The 18,474-nt window shown below is 38.6% G+C and overlaps 1 protein-coding gene across 2 annotated transcripts in view; it reads right to left on the reverse strand.

Moving 5' to 3' along the window:
• Positions 1-1,112: 1,112 nt before the first annotated feature.
• NKAIN3 (sodium/potassium transporting ATPase interacting 3) overlaps positions 1,113-18,474 on the reverse strand; it is a 735,379-nt gene continuing 718,017 nt past the window's right edge. Inside the window, exon 7 of one of the 2 annotated variants that reach the window (XM_019032975.4) lies at positions 1,113-17,604. In XM_019032975.4, coding sequence (XP_018888520.1) covers positions 17,551-17,604 — 54 coding nt within the window. In that variant the 3' untranslated portion in view covers positions 1,113-17,550. The remainder of the gene's footprint in view (positions 17,605-18,474) is intronic. The other variant, XM_063709253.1, reaches the window with a different exon arrangement.

The following is an 18,474-nucleotide window of genomic DNA, read 5'->3' on the forward strand; positions in this document are numbered from 1 at the left end:
TAGACTTATCCATGAATGAAGAAGAAACATGTCCCAGTTTGATATAAGCTCTACTATCAACAGACAGGAGATGAGATTTCCTTTTACAGAGTGCTGACAGACCAAGAATGTGATGGGAAGCAAGTTTGTTTTGAGTGTGGGCAAGATCTTGTGGAGGATGACAACTTCCAACAGAGAAAGCATGCCACACCCATGCTTGCTATAAATGCTTCTCTTTTCTGTGAAATATTCCTGGGATTTTGATAACTTTGGAACTGAAAAAAAATCTGGGCATTCTTCTAGAAGAGACAATTTGGCAACAGCTAGGTAAAGGAAAATTTATCAAAGGGGAAAATTCTAGAGAACTCATGTCAGGACTCACAATCTTGAAAATCTATTCATTTTTTTCCAGAGATAGCATCTCATTATACCATAGCTCCTATTCAGAACATGCATGAAGCATGTCTACAGAATTACTGACGCTTTGCCCTTTTAGCCATTTTGGAAGGAGAGGCATTTTGGAAGACTCTAAAATATAGTTTACACAAATCTAATTATTTAACAAGACCATAATGACTGCGGGGCCACCACATATCGTTGTGAGGTTATGGAAGAAACAGAAACGCCACATTGAAAGGGCTCTCCATTCAAATTGTAGACATTGAAGATATGTATGGTTATCAGAAAAAGTTTTCCAGCAGATGAAAATAAGATCTTATTTAAGTAGAAGTCAATAATTAATAATTTCAGGACAGATGAAGGGGAAGTATCTGGAGAAAATGGTACCTGTTCTTAATTCATACAAATGAATTTTTAAATTGATAGTCTGAAATCATCATAACACAAATGAAATGCTGTTTTGTAAAGCAATACAGTGCTGCCTGCAGGCTCTTACCTTAACTATCCCCATAAAACTGTAGTTTAGGTTTTTATATGAGTTTTCTATCTCTGTTCTTTTAGGTAGAGATAGTGTGTTTAATTACTGCCACTATTTCTGCTTATTTACATAATATCTACTATACCTTTCTCATTCTCTGTTTCTAATCTGTTATGTGCTTGAAAATTATTTCATTTAGATAATTCGAACTGTGTATCGTTAAGAGTTAATAGGATTTAAACAAAGGGTTACAGAATTTTCCTTTTTTTTTTTTTTACTGTACTTTAAGTTTTAGGGTACATGTAAAACTCAGGAGTTTTAGAGTATGGATTTTATAAAATCTATTGGGACAGAGATCTTTTTTTTTTTTTTTTGGTCCTTAGTTCTGTTGTGGATACATAAAGTTGCCACACAGCAGAGTTCTTGTCACATTTAGGAAGTCTCAGAAAAATTTGAAAGTTAAGCTCACCTGAGAATATCATTTTTGTCTTTTTTTTTCCTACCTGCAATGGCAGAAATTCCTTAGTGTTTTCAGATCACAAGTTCTCAATGTGAGTTATCACCCCTAAGTTCCTACCACAGGATGAGAAAGAGCTTTGTTAGTCTCTGTCAGGCATTTTGCTTTAGGAACTGATGTGGATATTAATTCCTTTCAGTTTGGATTTCCCCCAAAGGAGGTAAAGGTATTTCAAAGTGTTAACACCCAAATTTTCTTTGAGTTATGTAGGATTAAAATGGAATATCTATGTCTTTAAAAGAAAACGAGACATATTCTTATTACAGTTATCTGGCCTTCTGGTAGCATCTGTCATCTAGCATCATAGATTTGCAGGGGCCCTTTAAAGAAAACTCTCCATTTTCTTAAAGGTTGTAATTATTATGTAGCACTATACTTATAGATGTGGAAATAAGAGGCTTAAGCAGAATAGAATCAAGGAAGGTTGTAGATGGCCATGAGCACTGAACAAATGAGGAAAGAATAAAACGGGACCAGGAGTTATCTTCTCAACACTACCCTGAAACTGCCGCCCAAACTTCCTTTTTGACAAAGATTAACAGGACCAATGCAATTTAAGCTCTGAGACTTCAGACCAAAGACTTTGCAGGCCTAGGAACACAAAGAGAAATTTACAGAGGGCTAGGTGATTTTGACTTCTGGGTAAACCTTAGATAATTTGAGTTCCATATTCAATGGCTTTTCTCTGTGTTATTAAAGATTCTAACACCAACTGATTCTTAAAATCCATAACACCAAACAAGTGGCTTAAAATAATAAATGGAATTAATGAGCTTTGCTTGTGCCATAGAAACAAATTAAGCTAAGCATGCCACACAAATTGTCTAACATTCCATTCTCCACAGTTATTTCACTTGGTGCTCCAGACATTATGTTTTGCCTAAAAATATCATGTACTAGGAATATTTTTTTCTGGTTTAGATACATGTCAAAAATAAAAAGCTATATAATAGCATAAATATTAAAAGATATTAGTAGAAGAAATGGGTTAAATATTATGGTTTGTAATAACAAAACCCCTGGACAATGCAAAGGCTGCACAACACAACGCAAGTTTTGATGAAGGGACCAGAAAGCTAATCAACATTTACATATGTCATACTCTTATTTGTATTATCATTATCTGAATACAGTAGAAATAATTGCAATGATTATGCTTGGTTTCATACCTGATAGATGGTCCTAGTATATTATCTTATAAAACTACATTGCATGACTGCTATTTGAAGTTAAAAGTAGATTTGAGAAGCCAGAAGGAGAAAAGAGCAATCCCCTTTAAAAAGAGTTGTCAAAGAAATGATACTATGTGAGGCAGTTAAAAAGTGACTTTAGCACTGATTTGCAAAATCAATTCCTTAGGAACAAAATTTTTAGAAGAGACTGACACCCAGCAGTTAAAAGTAAGCTATTTTCATGTTTGATGAAAAATCATCAGGAGGCTTGTCTAGGGCATGTGGGATTACATTTAAACCAAGAGTAAAGAAAGAAGGTGGCAGCCAGGACTGAGCTGTTCTGTCTTTTGGGAAGCAAAGAACAGTGATCTGAGGTCTAGGATTTCCTATTTGCCCTGAGAAGACAAAAGCAAAGATGAATAAAAAGCAAAGACAAGACAAAAGCAAGGCAAAGACCCACTGGAAGGTGGCTTTCTGATGCTCAGACCCAAGCAGAGGTAAGGCAAGGAGCAGGTAAGCCAATAGCAGGTGTCTTTCTGCAGCTGCCCTGTAGCCTTGATTAGCAGGGTCCAAACAAATGCAGGCAAAAAAGGCATTGAATTGTAGTCAACAACAAAGCCCTGGTCTAGTCAGGACTTGTTACAGCTGATGGCCACCAAGTGCAGAGGAAAGAAGACTAGACTGAGAGCTTGCATAGCAGCCCCAGTGGGATGGGACATGAAGCAAAACCACTGTAACTACCAGCCTCAATCTCCTCATCTGAAAACGGGGCAAATGGAATTGCTGAGGTCCTTTTCAATGCTAAAACTGTACTGTATAGAGAAAATGCCACATCGTATTAGACATATTATTTCTTTTAGCTTTCACTCCCCAAAATAACAATTTACCATTTATTGTTTAAAGAAATGGGCCATATGGCACATTTTAGCAACGTGATTATTTAGAAAAGGGTACACTCGACTGTTGAAGTTTGATTGTGGATGTGTGTGTACATAAATAAGTCACCCAATCTTGTTTAAATCATCAGTGACAGCTACCAGATTTGCAAACACTAGGTATTAGGAGAATATAACACTTTTCAGCAACTTCATGGGATATTGCTTAATAAGTAGAACCTGGAAGATGACTCTGTTTCTGTTTCACTGTCTCTGTCTCCTTGTCTCTGTTTCTGTTTCTCTCTCTCTTTCACACACACACACCCAGCCTAGGAAGAATATGCAATAAAATATAATTACAGATTCCCAGGCAAGATGGCCGAATAGGAACAGCTGTCTGCAGCTCCCAGCAAGACCAACACAGAAAGTGGGTGATTTCTGCATTTCCAACTGAGGTACTCGGTTCATCTCACTGGGACTGGTTAGACAGTGGGTGCAGCCCACGGAGGGCAAGCAGAAGCAGGGTGGGGCATTGCCTCACCTGGGAAGTGCAAGGGGTTGGGGAACTCCCTCCCCTAGCCAAGGGAAGCCATGAGGGACCACGCTGTGAGTGGGGGTGCACTCTGGTCCAGATACTACGCTTTTCCCATGGTCTTCGCCATCCACAGACAAGGAGATCCCTTGGGTACCTACACCACAAGGGCCCTGGATTTCAAGCACAAAACTGGGTGGCCATTTGGGCAGACACTGAGCTAGCTGCAGGAGTTTTTTTCATACCCCAGAGGTTCCTGGAATGCCAGAGAGACAGAACCATTCACTCCCCTGGAAAGGGGGCTGAAGCCAGGGAGCCAAGTGGTCTTGATCAGTAGATCCCACCCCCATGGAGCCCAGCAAGCTAAGATCCACTGGATTGAAATTCTTACTTCCAGCACAGCAGTCTGAAGTAGACCTGGGATGCTCAAGCTTGGTGGGGGGAGAGGTATCTGCCATTACTGAGGCTTGAGTAGGCAGTTTTCCCCTCACAGTGTAAACAAAGCTGCCAGGAAATTCAGTCTGAGTGGAGCCCACTGCAGCGCTGCAAAGCCACTGAAGCCAGACTACCTCTCTAGATTCCTCCTCTCTGGGCAGGGCATCTCTGAAAGAAAGCCAGTAGCCCCAGTCAGGGGCTTATAGATAAAACTCCCATCTCCTGGGGACAGAGCACCTGGGGGAAGGGGCAGCTGTGGGTGCAGCTTCAGCAGACTTAAACATTCCCACCTGCCAGCTCTGAAGAGAGCAGCAGATCTCCTAGCACAGCACTGGAGCTCTGCTAAGGGACAGACTGCTTCCACAAGTGGGTCCCTGACCCCCATGCCTCCTGATGGGGACACATCTCCCAGCAGGGGTCGACAGACACTTCATACAGGAGAGCTCTGGCTAGCATCTGGCAGGTGCCCCTCTGGGACGCAGCTTCCAGAAGTAGGAGGAGGCAGCAATCTTTGCTGTTCTGCAGCCTCTGCTGGTGATACCCATGCAAACAGGGTCTGGAGTGGACCCCCAGAAAACTCCAGCAGACCTGCAGAAGAAGGGCCTGACTGTTAGAAAGAAAATTAACAAACAGAAAGCAATAGCATCAACATCAACAAAGAGCATGACCATGCAAACACTCCTTCCAAAGGTCACCAATGCCAAAGACCAAAGGTAGATAAAGCCACAAAGATGAGGAAAAACCAGTGCAATAAGGCTGAAAATTCCCAAAACCAGAATGCCTCTTCTCCTCCAAAGGATCACAACTCCTTACCAGCAAGGGAACAATACTGAATGGAGAATGTGTTTTACAAATTGACAGAAGTAGGCTTCAGAAGATGGGTAATAACGAACTCCTCAAAGCTAATGGAACATATTGTAACCCAATACGAGGAAGCTAAGAACCTTGATAAAAGGTTAGAGGAATTGCTACCTAGAATAACCAGTTTAGAGAATAACCAGTTTAGAGAAGAACACAAATGACCTGATGGAGCTGAAAAACACAGCACAAGAACTTCATGAAGCATACACAAGTATCAATAGCTGAATCGATCAAGCAGAAGAAAGGATATCAGAGACTGAAGATCAACTTAATGAAATAAAGCATGAAGACAAGAGTAGAAGAAAAAAATGGAAAAGGAATGAACAGAACCTCTCAGAAATATGGGACTATGTGAAAAGACCAAGTCAACGTTTGATTGGTGTACCTGAAAGTGATGGGGAGAATGGAATCAAGTTGGAAAGCACAATTTAGGATATAATCCAGGAGAACTTCCCCAACCTCACAAGGCAGGCCTAGGAAATACAGAATACAAATTCAGGAAATACAGAGAACACCACAAAGATACTCTTTGAGAAGAGCAACCCCAAGACACATAATCGTCAGATTCACCAAGGTTGAACTGAAGGAAAAAATGTTAAGGGCAGCCAGAGAGAAAGGTTGGGTTACCTACAAAGGGAAGCCCGTCATACTAACAGCAGATCTCTCTGCAGAAACCCTAAAAGCCAGAAGAGATTGGGGGCTAATATTCAACATTCTTAAAGAAAAGAATTTTCAACCCAGAATTTCATATCCAGCCAAACCAAGCTTCACAAGTGAAGGAGAAATAAAATCCTTTACAGACAAGCAAATGCTGAGGAATTTTGTCACCACCAAGCCTGCCTTTACAAGAGCTTCTGAAAGAAGTACTAAATATGGAAAGGAACAACCAGTACCAGCCACTGCAAAAACATGCCAAAATGTAAAGACCATCGACACTATGAAGAAGCTGCATCAACTAATGGGCAAAATAACCAGCTATCATCATAATGACAGAATCAAATTCACACATAACAATATTAACCTTAAATGTAAATGGGCTAAATGCCCCAATTAAAAGGCACAGACTGGCAAATTGGATAAAGAGTCAAAACCCATTGGTGTGTTGTATTCGAGACCCATCTCATGTGCAAAGACACACATAGGCTCAAAATAAAGGGATGGAGAGATATTTACCAGGCAAATGGAAAGCAAAAAATAGCAGGGGTTGCAATCTTAGCCTCTGGTAAAACAGACTTTAAGCCAACAAAGATCAAAACAGACACAGAAGGCCATTACATAATAGTAAAAGGATCAATGCAACAGGAAGAGCTAACTATCCTAAATATGTATGCACCTAATAGTGGAGCACCCAGATTCATAAAGCAAGTTCTTAGAGACCTACAAAGAGACTTAGACTACCACACAATAATAGGGTGAGGCTTTAACACTCCATTGTGTAGACAGATCACCGAGATAGAAAACTAACAAGGATATTCAGGACTTGAACTCACCTCTTGACCAAGCAGACCTAATAGATATCTACAGAACTCTCCACCCCAAATCAACAGAATATACATTCTCCTCAGCACCACATAGCACATTTTCCTAAAATCGACCACATAACTGGAAGTAAAACACCATCAGCAAATGCAAAAGAATGAAAACCATAACAAACAGTCTCTCAGACCACAGTGCAATCAAGTTAGAACTCACTCAAGTAAGAAACTCACTCAAAACCACACAACTACATGGAAACTGAACAACCTGCTTCTGAATGACTCCTGGGAAAATAATGAGATCACAGCAGAAATAAATAAGTTCTTTGAAACCAACAAGAACAAAGACACAATGTACCAGAATCTCTGGGATACAGCTTAGAGGGAGTGCTTAGAAGGAAATTTATAGACCTAAGTGCTCACAGGAGAAAGTGGGAAACATCTAAACATCTAAAATCTAAACATCTAAAATCAACACGCTAACATCACAATTAAAAGAATTAAAGAAACAAGAGCAGACTATTTCAAAAGCTAGCAGAAGACAAGAAATAACTAAGATCAGAACAGAACTGAAAGAGATACGAAAAACCCTTCAAAAACTCAATGAATCCAGGAGATGGTTTTTTGAAAAGATTAACAAAATAGTTAGATGGCTAGCCAGGCTAATAAAGAAGAAAAGAGAGAAGAATCAAATAGACACAATAAAAAGTGATAAAGTGGAGATCACCACTAATCCCACAGAAATGCAAACTACCATCAGAGAATACTACAAACAACTCTATCCAAATAAACTAAAAAATCTAGAAGAAATGGATAAATTCCTGGACACATTCACCCTACCATGACTAAACCAGGAAGAAGTTGAATCCCTGAATAGACCAATAACAAGTTCTGAAATTGAGGCAGTAATTAATAGCTGACCAACTAAAAAAAAAAGCCCAGGACCAGATGGACTTATGGCCGAACTCTACCAGAGTTACAAAGAGGAGCTGGTACCATTCCTTCTGAAACTATTCCAAACAGTAGAAAAGACAGACTCCTCCCTAACTCATATTTTGAGGCCAGCATCATTCTGATACCAATCCCTGGCAGAGACACAACAAAAAATGAAAATTTCAGGCCAATATCCCTGATGACATCTATGTGAAAATCCCCAATGAAACACTGGCAAATGGAATGCAGCAGTACATTAAAAAGCTTACCCACCATGATCAAGTCAGCTTCATCCCTGGGATGCAAGGCTGGTTCAACATATGCAAATGAATGAACATAATCCATCACATAAACAGAAACAATGACAAAAACCATGTGATTATCTCAATAGATGCAGAAAAGGCCTTCGACAAAATTCAACCCTCCTTCACGCTAAAAACACTCAATAAACTAGGTATTGATGGAACATATCTCAAAATAATAAGAGCTGTTATGACAAACCCACAGCCAATATCACACTGAATGGGCAAAAACTGGAAGCACTCCCTTTGAAAACTGGCGCAAGACAAGGGTGACTTCTCTCACCACTCCTATTCAACACAGTATTAGAAGCTCTGGCCAGGGCAAACAGGCAAGAGAAAGAAATAAAGGGTATTCAAATAGGAAGAGAGAAAGTCAAATTATCTCTGTTTGCAGATGATATGGTTGTACATTTAGAAAACCCCATTGTCTCAACCCCAAAACTCCTTAAACTGATAAGCAATTTCAGCAAAGTTGCAGGATACAAAATCAATGTGCAAAAATCACAAGCATTCCTATACACCAATAATAGACAAACAGAGAGCCAAATCATGAACAAACTCCCATTCACAATTGCTACAAAGAGAATAAAATACCTAGGAATGCAACTTACAAGGGATGTGAATGACCTCTTCAAGAACTACAAACCACTGCTCAAGGAAATAAGAGAGGACACAAACAAATGGAAAAACATTCCATGCTCATGGATAGGAAGAATCAATATTGTAAAAATGGCCATACTGCCCAAAGTAATTTATAGATTCAATGCTATTCCCATCAAACTAACATTGACTTTCTTCACAGAATTAGAAAAAACTGCTTTAAATTTCATAGGGAACCAAAAAGAGCCCATATAGCCAAAACAATCCTAAGCAAAAAGAACAAAGCTGGAGGCATCATGCTACCTAACTTCAAACTATACTACAAGGCTACAGTAACCAAAACAACATGGTACTTTTACTAAAACAGGTATATAGACCAATGCAACAGAACAGAGGCCTCAGAAATAACACCACACATCTACAACCATCTGATCTTTGACAAACCTGATAAAAACAAGCAATGGGGAAAGGATTTCCTATTTAATAAATGGTGCTGGGAAAATTAGCTAGCCATACGCAGAAAACTGAAACTGGACCCCTTCCTTACATCTTGTACAAAAATTAACTCAAGATGGCTTAAAAACTTAAATGTAAAACTCAAAGCCATTAAAACCCTAGAAGAAAACCTAGGCAATACCATTCAGGACACAGGCATGGGCAAAGACTTCATGACTGAAACACCAAAAGCAATGTCAACAAAAGCCAAAATTGACAAATGGGATCTAATTAAACTAAAGAGCTTCTGTACAGCAAAAGAAACTATTATCAGAGTGAACAGGCAACCTACAGAATGGGAGAAAATTTTTGCAACCTATCCATCTGACAAAGGGCTAATATCCAGAATCTACAAGGAACTTAAACAAATTTACAAGAAAAAAAATAACCCCATCAAAAAGTGGGTTAAGGATATGACTAGACACTTCTTAAAAGAAGACATTTATGCAGCCAACAAACGTAAAAAAAAATCTCATCATCACTGGTCATTAGAGAAATGCAAATCAAAACCACAATGAAGTACCACCTCACACCAGTTAGAATGGCGATCATTAAAAAGGATACAACAGAGGCTGGAGAGGATGTGGAGAAATAGGAATGCTTTTAACACTGTTGGTGGGAGTGTAATTTACTTCAACCATTGTGGATGACAGTGTGGCAATTCCTCAAGGATCTAGAACTAGAAATACCATTTGATCCAGCAATCCCCTACTGGGTGTATACCCAAAGGATTATAAATCATTCTACTATAATGACACATGCACTCCTATGTTTATTGCAGCACTATTCACAATAGCAAAGACTTGGAACCAACCCAAATGCCCATCAATGTTAGACCGGATAAAGAAAATGTGGCACATATACACCATGGAATACTATGCAGCCATAAAAAATGAGTTAATGTCCTTTGCAGGGACATGGATGAAGCTGGAAACCATCATTCTCAGCAAACTAACACAGGAACAAAAAACTAACACTGCATGTTCTTACTCTTAAGTGGGAGTTGAACAATGAGAACATATGGGCACAGGGAGGGGAACATCACACACCAGGGCCTGTTGGGGAGTGGGGGACAAGGGGAGGGATAACATTAGGAGATATACCTAATGTAGATGATGAATTGATGGTTGCAGCAAGCCACCATGGCACGTGTATACCTATGTAACAAACCTGCACATTCTGCACATGTATCCCAGAACTTAAAGTATATATATGAAAAAAGAATGTAAATAAATCATAGAGATTATTGGCAAATACTCAAGATCTGCAAAGGAATTTTGGGGTGGATTTATTCTCCACTGTCTCATGAGTGTAATCTGCCTTCACAAATGTCAACTGAGAAGCACATAAATAGATGATGAACTTGATTCAGAGGGAGACAAAAAAATCTTGGGAAGTTTAATTACTGATGTTAGTATCACTTTTCTATTTGAAAAACTAGGAAGATAAAAGACTGGCATTTGATGTATCAACATACTCAATCTGGTGGTTAAAAATAAAAATAAAAAGTCATATTTTGCCACCCAATATATACATATTTATAATTACAAAAAATTTTATTAATTCCCTCACTTGTATTTTTTTTGTACAATTTGAATACTCATTCCACTTCAGCCGATATTATGTTCTTGAAGAAAAAGAGATGAAGGGAAAAACAGGTCCAACTTTTACTGAGAGAAAATAAGAGAAAAGATCATATACTTCTTATTTATCTCTCGTACTCCTGACTTCCCAAGCACTGATGTTGATTATGTACTTGTTAAACTGAATAACAAGAAAATAACAACACTACCAATCAATTCAGAAGAGAAGGCCCTACCAAAATAAAATAGCTAAGTGTTATGACCATAGAAGAATTAATTTATTGTGGCAGCACAATGAGGATCAAGCAAAATGTTAGATTGGCTCTAGAATTTTAAACTCAATTCTAGAGAAGAAAAGCTAAACCTGTCTGCAAAATTATGGGAAACCTAGAAGGATGTAGTGCTACTGATTTATTTTCATTTCTTTCTAACCACAAAGACAAGATAAGGAAACAAGATGAGGCAGAAATTCTCATTTCACATACTTGATGATTAAATCTCTCACAGTACTGAAGAATATATGTACATTTTTTCTAGAATGTGTTATAAAGTACTACAAATGAAAACACTGTTCCAAGAAATCATGTCAATTAGTTTGAACTGTGTGATTGAAACTGCTAAGTATGATTTTATAAATATTTTTCCTTCTTACTAATAAATGAAGCCCCCCCCCCCCCTTTTCTTTTTGAGACAAGGTTTGGCTCCATCTCCCAGGTTGGAGTGCAGTGGCATGATCTTGGCTAACTGCAACCTCCGTCTCCCAGGTTCAAACAACCCTCCTACTTCAGCCTCCCAAGTAGCTGGGACTATAGGCACACACCGCCACAGCTGGCTAATTTTTGTATTTTTTGTAGGTATGGGGTTTTGCCATGTTGCTCAGGCTGGTCTCGAACTCATAAGCTCAAGTGATCTGCACGCCTTGGCCTTCCAAATTGCTGAAATTACAGGCATAAGCCACCATGTCCAGCAAAGCTCTTAATTTTTAGTTAAGCATAAAGTCATTAAGAATAAAGACTATAATACCCAGCTTTCTTCACTGCAAAGTTGGGGGTGGACCAAGTTTTGGCTAATGAGATGTAAGCAGAAGTAGCGTGTGTATTTCTGAGGCATATCCTTAAAGGAAAGAAACACTCCTTTTGTTCCCTCTCCACCTCCAAGGCCAGAATACAAAACCAATGGCTGAAGCTTCAGCAGCCATTTTGAGTCATGTTATGGTCTTAAAAATGGCGGCCACAGAGGATGAAGCAATAAGAGAGGAGTCTTGGTCCTTGTCTCTAGGGAAATCACATCCCGCTCTTTGCCGACTGTCTCCAGAATTTCGAAATAAAAAGAGAAATAGACCTCTATGTTATTTAATCCATTGTCATTTTTCTTTTTCTGTCACTTGTAGGTAAGCCTAATCCTAACTAATATAGACTAAGTTGTCTGCCAAAGCAAATTCTATGAGAAGAAATGGATAGATTATTGGTTTCTTTGAACTGTTTCTTAATAACTCTGAAGAGGAAAGGAAAAACATGCCTTACATGGAAAATGATTCAATGTTTTTAGTCAATCAAAGAAACAAGAACAAAATTCTGAGTTAAAAACTGACTGTTCAAATCCCAATTAGGTGACTTTCAACTTTGGATTCTTCCTTCCTGTCTCCCTGTCCATTCCCTTTCTTTCTCTTTCTCTTCCTCATCTTCTCTCCATTTTCCTCTCCCTTCCTTTCTACCTTCTATTCTTTTCTTCTTTTTACTTAACTTAGCTCTCAAGTTTAAGCTAAAGCATATTTTGGATTCTTTAAATATCTCAGTTTTTAAAAATGTTTAGCATTTAACATGATTTTTACCCTTTATTTGAATGCAAGTTCAAGAAAGATAATTCAAGTTTTGCCTGCCACCAAATTTTTCTACAAATACCAATATTTAAGAAGCTGTATCCACCTTCAAGAAGTGGCATTTTTCTTTTTAGTCTTCAATAAGAAACTAAGCTTTTTCAGATGAAAAAGAGATGCTACCCATAACTTTTGAATTTTTTGATAATTCCATTTTTTTGAGAATTCTTTATTGATAAATACATTCTTCTAATAATTAAAACATATCTACTTCTCTCTCTCTCTTTTTAGAGACAGGCTCTTGCTGTATTGCCTAGGCTGGAGTGCAGTAGTGCACTCACTGCAGCTTCTAATTCCTGGGCTCAAGTAATCTTCTTCCCTTCCCTCAGTCCCTCAAGTGGCTGGGGTCATAGGTACATGCCACCATGCTTGGCTAATTTAAATTTTTTTTAGGTATTTTTTGTTTATTTGTTTGTTTTTGTAGAGATAGGGTCTCACTATTTTTCCCAAGCTGGTCTTGAACTCCTGGCCTCAAGTGATTCTTTGACCTCAACTTCCCAAAGCTTTGGGATTACAGGCATGAGCCACTGTGTCTGGTCATCTGTTCCCTTTCTAAATTGTTCACTGTGCAGTTATATGAAGAGTACTTTCCTCTGTCAGTTCACTTTTGGGCATAATATCCTTAAGTTGTGGCCTATTTATCACAAATATTTCAACATGGTTCTTAGACACTTCAACAGACCTTCTATCAAACAAAGGTGACAGATAACTTTTAAATTAGATGGAAATAAAACCCCAGGCATTCAAGTTGTTATAGTTTTAAAAGAGCAATTATTTATATTTTTCCTACTTAATTCAGCTATACCTGGAAAGAACGTATCTTGGGCAAAAATGTCAAGTTAGAACATTTGCATTCTGATCAACTATGAAATTTATCCTAGTCACATACTAAAGTGACTCAGAAAAAGTAAGTGGGAATTTGCTTAAAAAATGATTAGCCAGAATAGACCATATTTGGGGAGACAATTCGTTTTTAAATTAGGTATGAAATGAAGATTTGTTTATTCTTGTCAAGATTCCTTTTTAATTTGCAAAGATTGAAAAGAGAAATTTTGGTTTTTGCTTCTCAAATTAGCAGAGTCATGATTGTTTTCCTCAGATTTGCAATGTACGTTTTAGCTAGTTTTAATGAAGACAAATTCTTCTCAATCAGGAGTTTTCCATTCATTAAGTGAGACAGATGACAGCCTTGGTATATTTTGTTAGAGCCAGCCTTTTGAAACTGGCTGCCTCCCTTATTTAGGTCTATAGGAATAGCAGGGCTTACTTTTCTGAAGGAAAAATCAAAGAAGTCAATATTTTGCTAGGGCAAAGTGTCGAGTATCTTCAAAACAAATGAGCCAACCACCTCCCAGATTTGAAGTGGTAAGAAAGTGTGTTTTCATTTTTGTCATTTGAGGGACACATACCCTCACTTTATGTGGTAGGTGGAAGGCTAAGATACTTGGGCATATACACATTTAGAGATTTTCCTAAGAGATGTTTGAGATTTCTCTGATGTGTGCTATTCCACAACCCAAGACATTTTGTGTCCTTTGGTAATTCTCTAACCCTCCCTGTAACTCCCTTGCTTAGATTTTGATGGCTTTGAAACATGACCAGAAGCTCAAATAAAAAAAAAGTAAGCTGGAAAGCATCCCAGCTTCCTGCGGTGCTGCACGAGGTCAGCAGAAGACGCTTAAGAAAGGATGCATCATTCACACAAGATAGAAGGCACGGCCTGAGGAAGGGCTGGCCAAGGTTTACAAGACTCAGTGCTAAGGTGGCTCCAAGAGGAAAAACACTGGCTTTAAATGTTCACCTCTCCATTCCAGTCAGCACTAGAGGCTAAAGAGCAGTGGATGTCCTATCTTCAGTTTTGCCGGGCCACTTCTGAGGAGAGCTATTGAATCTAGAGCTGCACCATCTCTTAAGATAGTTAAGATTCTGACCAATGAATGCAAGCTAAGGGATGCATTCATTTTCCCTTACTCTGACCAGACACACAATTGCATATGGAGAAGCTGAGGTTTGGCAAGAACATACAGTGCATGTAGTGACCATGTCTTTGCTGAAAACCCTACTGGATATGCACAATGCAGAGTGCATTCTCTAAGACTGGAGGCAAAAGCAAGAACTGCAAATGCTCATTTCCGTGGAACAGTAACTGTGACAGTACTTCATTGGAATTACCCAGATTAACGGGTAATTGCCGAGTATTACTGTACAACTCTGCACTTCTTTTTTTCCCTTTGTCTTACAGAAGCATAGCCCTCAAAGAGTAGCCAGGAAGATGAGAGGCAGGGAGAAGAAAAGAAAGAAGAGGAGGTGGCAGATCAATCTAACTTGTTTCTGATGAGTGGCAAATATCCAGAATGTTAGGACAATCTTTATGGATTGCTGAGGTTGGAGATTGAAACAGTTATAACTTCATATTTAAGTGAAGAAAGATTAAAAGTGAAAACATATACACCATATTAAATAGCTGCCTACATTGAATATTCATAGACAAATCAGTAATGTAAGGATTTTCTCCTCAAAGCTGTTATCTGCACTTAGACTAAGTTCAGACTCTGCAGTGCCTACTAGAACTATGTATAAATTCACGTGAAGATAAAATAGAAACAAAATTTAATATGGTTCTATTTTGTGAAATGTTAACCATGTTTTATTTGCATGTGTATGTGTGGGGGTAATTAAGTGACAGTTTAAAATATGTCAATACTCATTTTATCCTTTTTTACTGACTCTCTACAGTTTTGATATTTTATCAGCTTTTTCAATAATCGTAACAATACTAACAATAATTATTGGCATTAGTTTTGGAATTTGAATATTAAAGTTATTTTTAAATTAAAGCATTTTTTAGTTTATTTCAAATCATTTAAACTTGGGCAAGGTTTTCCCAGCTGCTTTTTAAAAAACAGAGTTTGTTGTTTCTGTGGGCTCTTCATAGTGCTTGAGTGGCAAGCAAGAGCTCCAGACAGGGTACAGAGGAGTGTTTTGACATTATTCATAATAATCACCTCTTTTAATTGTGGAGTGCTTCACTGTGTACTGAGAATTTTTTTACATTTTTCATTAAATTCTCACCTCACCTTTGGGAGGTAGGGATCATAGTTCCACTTCATAGATGAGGAAAACTGTAGTGCAGAGATGGCAAACACTGTCCAAGAACATGGTGGTGGATGGGACCCAAACCCCAACTTTTGCTCCCATGTTCTCTGTGCACTGGCTATGGCTCTTGCCCCTGTGTACAGATACAGGCTCTGGACAAGTTCACCAAATCCCTTAGGCTTCAGCCCCCTCATCTGCAGAATAGTGGCTTGGATTCCACCATCTTCAAGGTCTCTGCCAGCTTTTCTTTACTTGAATTTGGATTTATTAAGCAGAAAAAAAAGTAATGGGAGTTTGTGGGTACCAATGGATTAAAGGGGTAAAATCTGGAGGCTAGTGAGTAAATTAGTTCTCCAAATGGCTCACTGTGGTTGTGATGAGCTTGGAGGAATGAAGGCAAACTTTGTCACATTAAACTCTGATTCTTAACAGTCTCATGAAACCTATAGGCTCCAAAAGAAGAACAAGAAGAAAAAAGACTTTCACACACATACAAATATTTGTAACAGTTTTAGGTGGTTAATAGACTGACTTCTTAGAGATGCATGGGCTGAGTTAATAACCACATATTCACAACTTTCTGGCCTATAGGGAGCTTCACTGTGGTTGTTACACAAAGTGAGCAAAACTTATTTTCATATAGAAAATAGTGATTGAGAAGTGTGGGCAAAAGTGATGTGAAAAGTGTATATATTTTATATTGAGAACAGACCAAATTATCAGTGATGATGAAAATTAGCACAGTGGTTGTCTATGAGAATGTAGGCATTGCCTGAAAGAGGGCATAAGGGAATTTTTTAAAGTGACGGAAATGTTCTGCATTTTGATTGAGGCCTTGGTTACATGGGTATGTACATTTTTCAAAACTAATCAAATTGTACCATTAATATTTGTGCATTTTACCATATGTAAGTTTTATGCCAGTTAAAAAAATACAACTGTGATGCGTTTTCAAGACAGTCCTTTTTTCCACAGATAATTGCTTCCCATATCATTTTCTTGGTTATTGGGAAGGGGTAGGAGAAAGAAAAGCTGATGTTGCTCACACGTGAATGTCTCCTTTAGAAGTATTTATAGAGAATGCTACAGCATTTTCAGGCTTCTTTTGAATATCCTAAGAGCAAAGTTCCTGACTGCAGGTCTATGTTTGTGATTTCTGTCCCACAAGCCCATGAGCTGTATGTTTAGGTCTGACAGCAGTGTCAGGAATGGAATAATGAGTAGAAAATATGGACCTCAGAGACACCCATATTCCCTCCAAAGGGGAAAGGGGTTCTACTAATCCTTTTACTCTTCCATGTGCCTACATATATATATATCAGGAAAAACAAGATATGCACGAATCTGAAAATTTAGATTGCCATAATATCGTTCTGGGTTTTAAGAAGTCAGGAACAAAGGAGGACTCCATGTTTTGTTTTATGCTGTTGAAAAAATGACCCATATTCAATCCAAAAGCTGGATCCATTATTTGTACCTATTTATCAGCTGTCACAGGGTCTACCTTGGTGGCTGATAACCACAGGTAATGTCTGCTAAAACAAATTCATCAGGCCTAGAATAACTTCAACAGTCAGCAGTGCTGACTTAACATCTCCACAGCACACACTGAGATTTCTCTTAGAATTGACTGTAGAAGGTTTTCACAGATTTGCTTTTTCATTTTGCATGCCTCACATTAAATATTGTTAAAAATTTAAAACCAAATTCTGTTTTTTCTTTTTTTTTTACAACTTACAAGTGTTCATATAAGAAGAAAACGACTAAAAAAATACCCACCCAAGCACCTAGAACTCATCTAGAGAACAATGCTAATAATACAAAGGCTGTGACCAAAATGCTCCATGATTCGTGGGAAAGCCAGGAAGCACAGTCCAGCCTCTGGGAGGAATGTCAGGCGGGTCGGATCCACCGAGGCGCGCAGTCAATGGTCCTTTGCTCCCTAAGTCAAGTTCAGCAGCCGCATTTCTGGTTCAATGTCATTACTTATTTCGACCTAAAACAGAAAATACAAATTGCTTTCAAGAACTTCAAAGCTGACAGCTAAATATCTTTTATATTCATTGAGGCCTTTTGAAATGCAAAATAGCTCCTGGGTGCACCTGGTGCTATCTGACTGTAGCAATAAGAAAGTTAAAGACTTGGGCCTTCCTGCTTTTCAGATTAGGGCGTGGTAATCGGGCATCATCATCAGAGTTCAGGATGATTTCCTGGGAGAGAAGTGCCAACCATACAGTAATTGTTGTGTGATATGGAGTAGTCGCTATTGCTTTTCTTAAGGGTAAAGATAGCAGGGTAGTGTTGTGTGCGCAAACTATGAGATATTCACATAGCCTGTTCTTTCTACAGTATGCTGGGTAGTTAAGTGCTCAAGATCATCCTGCTCTTGCTTTCATAACACCCAATCATTGACTTATGTTCCTTACACACATCCCATCCTGTGATGGCTACTTTTATGTGTCAGCATGGCCAGGCCATGGTGTCCAGATGTTTGGTAAAACTTCAGTTTACCTCTCACTGTAAAGGTGTTTTTTTAAAATTTTTTATTTTGAAAAGTGATTAACACGTAAATCAGTAGACTTTGAGTAAAGCAGATTGCCGTCTGTAATGTGGGTGGGCCTCATGCAATCGGTATAAGGCCTTAAGAGAAAGGACTGAGGTCTCTTGAGTTAGAAGAAAGTCTGCCTCCAGACTGTCTTTGGACTTGAGCTGCATCTCTTCCTTGGGTCTCCAGTCTGCCAGACCCCAGATGCACGCATGTGTGGGGAAACACACACACACACACACACACACACACACACACACACACACACACTCTCTTTCTCTCTCTCTCTCTCTGTTTCTCTACTGGTTCTGTTTCTCTGGA

This window comes from Gorilla gorilla, chromosome 7 (genome assembly GCF_029281585.2).
Source record: "Gorilla gorilla gorilla isolate KB3781 chromosome 7, NHGRI_mGorGor1-v2.1_pri, whole genome shotgun sequence".
Taxonomy (NCBI): domain Eukaryota; kingdom Metazoa; phylum Chordata; class Mammalia; order Primates; family Hominidae; genus Gorilla; species Gorilla gorilla.